The following is a 7,313-nucleotide window of genomic DNA, read 5'->3' as shown; positions in this document are numbered from 1 at the left end:
CAGTGAATTTTTGTGCTTCTTTTACCGTTAGGCCAATTCTGTTTTTTAAGGTGTTATTTTCTTCAGTATTTTTTGTCCCTCTTTTACCAAGTTGTTAATTTTCTTTTCATAATTTTCTTGCATCACTCTCATTTCTTGTCCCAATTTTTCCTCTACTACTCTTATCTTTTTCTTTAACTCTTCCAGGAATTCTTGTCAGGCTTGTGTTCTATTAGTATTTTTCTTTGAGGCTTTGCTTGTAGCTATTTTCATGTTGCCTTTTGTGTTTGTGTCTTGGTCTTCCCTGCCACTGCAGTAGCTTTTTATGGTCAAGTTCTCTCTCTCTCTCTCTCTCTCTCTCTCTCTCTCTCCTCATTTTTGTAGCCTATTTCTTGACTTTGAACTTTATGTTAAAGTTGGGCTGGGAGTGGGGAGGCACTGTCCCAAGTGTCAAGTTTTTCATGCTGCTCTTTACAGAACTAGTTCTGGGGGGTCTGCAAGTTTTTGGTGTTTCCAAGGTGGTATAGTCTGGGGACAGGTGTGGTCACTCTTCTTCTGGTCTGTGCTCTGGTCTTTACTCAGGAAGGGCCCCTGATGTCCTGCAGCTATAAGAGCTAGTGTTCCTCTTTGCCTTGCAGCTGGGACCAGGGCCCCTACTCCCTTGTGACCAACCTCCACCACTTCCCTCCACCCAGAACTTGTATGGGAAATAGAGTTGCCAGTCAGTGCCAGCTGCACCCAGTGCCAGTAAAGGGTCCCCTGTAATCTCTTTCTAGCCACTTGTCCTACTCCCTTACTGTCTCTGGGCTGAGAGTTCCTAAAGCTGCCGCTGCTGTCCTCTGAGGCCCACTGCTGGTGCTGCCTCAGCTTGCACTCTGGACCAGTCCCCACCCTGATATCACAGATCTCTTCTGCTGACCTCAGTTATCTTGGGCTGGAAGGATGTTGTATCCTGACTTTTTGTTGGCTCTGACACTCCAAAATTTTATTTGAGGATTATTTTAAAGTTGTTTGGAGGGAAATGTTGGAAGGATTCTGCTGTTACTGTTTCTACTCTGCCATATTGGCTCTGCCTCCCCTGATTTCCTTTAAAATTTAACTCCTCCCACTTACCAGTGCCAGACTTTAACTTGTATTAATTTTGTGTCTACTTATGTGTGTTGTCTCCCTTGATAAAATGGAAGCTCTCTAAGGGCAGGACATGTTAAACCATGGGTTTTGTATGACTTGTGCTTAGCATAGAATTTGGCCCATAGTAGAGGCTTAATAAATGCTTGTGTATTGATTGATCAAAAGCCTCTTGACCATGTTATTATTGCCTCACCCTAGGTGGTATAGACGTTTTTGTGAAAAGAAGTTTAGAGGGCATTCCAACGAAAGAAAAAATGAGAGGAGATGTATTACAAGCATCAGGTCACACACATCTATTAGTAGGTTGATATCAATTTTTGCCTCCTGCTTTAGCCTAGGCAATGGTTTCTTTGAGAGAGGAGAAATGTTCTTAAGTGGGGAGCATTATGAGGCCTGAAACTTTGGACAGTGATGGTTGTCTCCCTATAGGTTTCAAGGAAGTGATTTATGGAAATAAGCTGCTAGAGATACCTGTGTCTCTTTTGTGTGCCCAGAAAAAGCCTCAGAATTGGATTGGCAAAGCTGATGCAGTGGTCCATGGAGAGTAGCTCTTTAAACTGAGAAAGAATGGTTTAGACTCTGAAAACTTTAGAGGAAGTATAGTCAGTAGTGCCTTCCACCCACCTCCTGCCCTCCTCAACACTGAAAGAAAACATGGGGCTCTTGGAGGGCATCTGGAGCCCTCTGCTTCCACCTTGTAGTTTCTAACCCTTCTGGCCTCCTGAAGGTCCCAGCATGTGAAGAGAGAAAGGTATTATAGCTCTTTGAGGAAGAGCTTTAGAACACATAAAAGTGAAGGAAAAGCAGGAGAAACAGGTGTCTATGTGGCAGATCACATTGGTTTATTAGCTTGCCAAGGCAGACTCCAACAGCAAATGTGCAAAGGGACAAACCCTCAGAGACGAGCCCCGCCCTCAGGTGAAGTGGACGATGAGCAGAGCCAAAGTGTCAGCCCACCAGGATTCTGCTCTGGGGATTTCAGGGAGGGGATGGGGGAAATGGAAGCCCCTGTGGACTGGATCAACGGCCTGCTTTGTGTGGCCAGTGAAGGCATCCAGTGTTCCAGGGGACCAGCAGAGCTGTGGCTACAGTGACTCAAGTCAGGGTGTTTCCCATCTCATCTCATTGATCCATGAGTGGATGGCCTGTTCAGCAGCAGCAGGAGGGGGCACAGGTGGGTCTGCAGACCAAGGCTGTGTAGGAAGCTGGCTTGCAGCAGGAGACCTGGCAGGATGGGACCCCACATGCGACAGGCTTGCAGCACACGGGCACACACAGAGCGGGTTTGCAGCAGACAGGCACACAGCACGTGGACTGGCAGGGGCTGGACACACAGCAGGAGGGGGAGCCGCTGCCATCTCCACAGACTGCCTGGCAGCAGGTGGACTGGCAGGGACCAGCCTGGCGGCAGGTGGACTGGCAAGGGTTGGACACACAGCACGTGGACTGGCAGGGGCTGGACACACAGCATGAGGGGGAGCTGCTGCCAGCTCCACAGACTGCCTGGCAGCCAGTCACCACGGGGCACGCTGGGCGGCAGAGCAGGGCCACACAGGAGGCTGGGTGGCAGCAGGGACGCACATAGCAGATGGGCACGGAGCAGGCCGGCTGGCAGCCAGTGGAGCAGCTGGTGTGGCACATGGTGTCTGGGGTGGGAGGGATCTTGGGAGAGGAGTAGAGGAGGAGGGATGGCTTTGGACAGCTCCTTCCCCCTGACCAAGGCTTTTATACCCCTCTTCCAAGAGTCACAACCACACAGTAGCTTTTCTTCCTTCTTCTTGTTTTCACCATGTTCCCTCCCAACACCTTATTACCCTGATGTAAATCTTCCTGTGAGTGGTGACTCAGATCTCCAAAACTGGCTTTTGAGGGTGATCTGTGCCTCCACTTATCAGCTTCATTTCCTGGGGAAAAGGATATCTTGGTACAAGTACCTCCAGCATATTTGTACACTGCTGGTAAGAACTGGGTGAACTCTTTTTTTTTTTTTTTCCCAAGAAAGTCACCACAATTGAAAAGAATCCAAAGACAAATCTCATGGTCAGACCAAATGGCCACAGTTTTTTTTCCCTCTATTTTCTTTTCTTTTTTCTTTCTTTCTTTCTTTTTTTTGTTTGTTTGGCTAGGCAATGGGATTAAGTGACTTGCCCAGGGTCACACAGCTAGTAAGTGTTACATGTCTGAGGCCGGATTTGAACTCAAGTCCTCCTTAATCCAGGACCGATGTTGTATCTACTGTGTCACCTAGCTGCCACTAATATTTAATTGGTATTTTTTTTTGTAGGCGATTGGAGTTAAGTGACTTGCCCAGGGTCACATAGCTAGTAAGTGTCAAGTGTTTGGTCTGAGGTCACGTTTCAACTCAGGTCCTCCTGACTTCAGGGCCGGTGCTCTATCCACTGCGCCACCTAGCTGCCCCCAAATGGCCACAGTTTTAAGACGCTACTCGTCCACTCTCAAACTGCCCCTAGTCCTCTTTTTTGAAACATTCAACCCTTTCATTTTGTTTGTTTTTCAATGATCAGATGTTTATTTTTTCTCCTTCCCTCCCACCTCCCTCTTGCCTGTGAGAAAGAAAGAGAAAGAAAAGAAGGAAGGAAGAGAGAAACAGGCAGGCAGGAGGAAACTCTATGTTGTATAATTATAGTCAAACAAAACAAATTTCCATGTTGGTCAAGTTCAAAAATATGTTTCTCATGGTTAGTTCATTCTCTCTCAGTCATTGTTCCTCATGAGCCCTCTGGGGCCATGTTTGTTCATTTAGTTTGTCAGAATTCTCACATTTTTCTTAATTGTTTTTATTTACAATATTGATACTATAGTATAAACTGGGCTCCTGGTTCTGCTCACCTCTGTATCACTTCAAAGCAGTCTTCCCAGGTCTCTTTGGAACTGTCTTTATCTTTATTTCTTACAGCACAATAGTATTCAATCACATCCTAGGCCACAATTTGTTCAATTTTAAGGTACTCCCTTAATTCCTAATTCTTTGCTGCCACAAAAAAAACTGCTATAAATATTTTTATACACATAGGACCTTCTCCTCTTTCTTTGATCTTTTTGACTAGGCCTAGCAATGATATCACTTGGTCAAGGGGCACATGCCATTTAGTAGCTTTGGGGGCATGATTCCAAATTGCTTTCCAGAATGCTTGTGTCCATCCACAGCTCCATCAAGCCTGGCATCAGTGTGCCTGTTTCCTCACTGACCCACCAGCAGTTGTCATTTCCCTTTTTTTGTCATCTCTGCCCAAACTGATGAGTGTGAGGTGGAATGTCAGAGTTGCTTTAATTATTAGTTCTCTGATAATTAGTGATTTGGAGCACTTTTGAAAATATGGCTATACATAGCCTGGGTTTCTTCCCTGGAGAGCTACCTGGGCAGCAATATAAGAAAGGGGTTGTTGCTCTAGACTAGAGACATTTGAAGTGTGGCATATCATCATGTCTAGCCTCATATCCCTCTGGAGAGAGGAGAGATTTCTGAATTTCAGAAGTCCTTGATCCTGCCTTACCCCTACCCTTCCCTAGTCTGTAGGGCATGCTAAAATGGCCATCTTTCTGTTTTGCAAAGGTGGAACAGATCCCAGATCATACTCTCCATGCCACTTCTTACCTGTATCTTATTTATATTAGATACAAAACAAATGTCTCTTTTTAGGTGCAAATCCTTTTTTATTTCTTTTTTTCACTTTTTTTGGTGAGGTAATTGGGGTTAAGTGACTTGCCCTGAGTCACACAGCTAGTAAGTTTCAAATGTGTGAGGCCAGATTTGAACTCAGATTCTCTTGACTCCAAGGCTGTAGCTCTAACCACCGTGCTACTTAGCTGCCCCTATTTCTTTTTTTTAATAGTATTTTCCCCCAAGACAATTTTTAACATTCATTTTATGAGATTTTGAGTTCCAAATTTTTGTCCCTCCCTCCTCTTGCAAAAATGGTAGGCAATTTGATGTAGGTTATATATATGCAATTATATAAAACATATTTCCATATCAGTCACAGTTGTGAAAGAAGAAACAGATCAAAACCATGAAAAATAATAAAGTAAGTGGAAAAAAGTCAGCTTCAATCTGTACTCAGACTCCATCAATTTTTCTCTGGAGGTGGACAGCACTTTCCTTCATGAGTGCTTTGGAATTGTCTTGGATCATTGCACTGTGAAGCTAAGTCATTCGTAGTTGATCATTGTTACAATGTTGCTGTTACTGTGTACAATGTTTTCCTGGTTCTGCTCGTTTCACTTAACAGGAGTCCATACAAGTCTTTCCAGGTTTTTATGAAGTCTCCCTGCTCATCATTTCTTATTGCACAGTAGTATTCCACCACATTCATATACTGCATTTTGTTCAGTAATTCCCCAGCTGATGGGCATCCCCGCCATTTCCAATATTTTGCCACCATGAAAAGGGCTACTATAAATATTATTGTACACGTAGGTCCTTTTCTGTTTTCTTTGGTCTCTTTGGGATATAGACCTAGTAGTGGTATTGCTGGATCAAAGGGTATGCACAGTTTGGTTCAAACCCAGGTCTTCTGAGATCTAGTCTTCTTTCCATTAAATGGTTCTGCCTACTTCCATCAAGATATACAGAAGAATAATTAAGCTTTTCAGCTGGAAGTGAGATAAGATCTCGGCTCAAGCAAGGTGTTAGAATCTGCTCTCAACATTCTCTAAGAGTGTAAGCAGTGGAAGTCAAGGCACCTGAGGGATCTGGCTTCCTACATGTGTATGCAGCTGTGGTACTGTAGTCTACCATCCAAAGTCCTTCCTAAAGTGAATGATCTTTTCCTCCCATGAAAACCCATAGCACCTATGATACATAATTGTCTTGAGAATTGAGTCTTGGGGAGTGGGACTGTTGGGAAGAATAGAACAAAATCGAATTAGAGTCTGAATAAAAAATCTGGTTTATGTGATGGAAGACACAAAAAGGTGCCAAACTAGCTTCAAACCATGAAAAGTTTGTAATCAGCTGATCAGAGAAAACATTACAGCAAGACATTGAAAGGAGGACTGTAAAAATAAAAACAACAGGAAGATGACCGAAGTATTTGTATGTTGCTTTTATCCATACACATCCAGACTTACAGAAGCCTCAGACTGGAAGGAGCTGTCCAAATAAAAGACCCTCCTCTGCTCTGCTCCTCAGAGTCCTGACCACCGGCCACACCAGATGTCCCACAACCTGCTCTGTGATGGTCTGCTGTAAGCCCATCTGCTGCATCTGTCCTTGATGCTGCCTGGCTTCCTATGTGGCCCTGCTCTGCCAGCCAGCATGTGTGTTGTGACCAGCTGCCAGGCAGTCTGTGTTCCCCCTCCTGCTGTGGAGATAGCCCTTGCCAATTCACCTGCTGCCAGGCTGGTCCCTGCAGCCCCAACTGCTGCATCCCTGCTTCAGTGAGCCTGGGCTAGGCAAAAGAAATGTGCCAGCCAGCTGCATAACAACCTTTCTATGAGCACGCAAAAGTCACTCCTGAGTGGGAGCTGGTCTCCTGGCCGGTGCTGGGTTGGTGCATGCAGGCGAAGGATTTTAAGACAAGGGGATAGCGGCCTGGTGGGCAGGTGGATGGGAATGCACGTGGCAGAGTGTGGGTTGGGGAGGGGTGTGTCAGGGCATGGCTCTGTATGACCACTGTGAGGCCTGTGCGTGGCAGGGTGGTCAGTTTGTGCACTGTCTCCTATAGTCTGGTGGGCTCTGCAGGCTGCCTTGTGCAGGACTTATGCTTCCCCTTTCCCCAGTGGGCTGAGGACAAGGAAAAAGGACAAGTGAGAGGCCAAGAAGGTGAGTGGATGCAGTTTATTTCCAGGTGGGCCCATGGATGGGGCCATCCCCGCACACTCCTAGAGAGAGCGTGAGAGCTGCAGGCAGTGCCAGGATGACAGACGCTGATCTCGGTGCATGGGAAAGCAGGAGTCATGGTTTGGAGGGGGCCCAGCAAGGGCCTGGGGTGGGTGAGGTGTTTGGGGTGGTTTGTTTTCTGTGGCCTGGTGGTCTCAATGCCTTTGGGGGGGATGCCGGCCAGGCGTTCAGGCTGATGTTGGGGGATGGATCTAGGAGGCCCACAGAAGTCACGCAGCGGTAGAGAGTCAGGGAGACAGAGCACCCTGTGGTCAACAGCAAGAGTTTTGGCCACAGGTGGGGGTGCAGCAGGAGGGTTTGCAGCAGGTGGGCCGGCAGATGAGGGAGACAGAGGAGGCAG

At 46.4% G+C, this 7,313-nt stretch overlaps 1 protein-coding gene across 1 annotated transcript; it reads right to left on the bottom strand.

Moving 5' to 3' along the window:
- Positions 1-1,942: 1,942 nt before the first annotated feature.
- On the bottom strand, positions 1,943-7,305 carry LOC114039594 (keratin-associated protein 10-8-like; the record flags this gene model as incomplete). The annotated part of the gene is made up of 4 exons (XM_027857420.1): positions 1,943-2,822; positions 6,272-6,521; positions 6,951-7,114; positions 7,230-7,305. Coding segments are annotated over 4 exons (1,053 nt in total), but the record flags the coding sequence as incomplete, so codon positions are not given.
- Between the last annotated feature and the right edge of the window lie 8 nt (positions 7,306-7,313).

This window comes from Vombatus ursinus, unplaced genomic scaffold, assembly GCF_900497805.2.
Source record: "Vombatus ursinus unplaced genomic scaffold, bare-nosed wombat genome assembly UNPS02012147.1, whole genome shotgun sequence".
Lineage (NCBI taxonomy): Eukaryota > Metazoa > Chordata > Mammalia > Diprotodontia > Vombatidae > Vombatus > Vombatus ursinus.
This window is presented reverse-complemented; position numbering and strand designations above follow the sequence as displayed.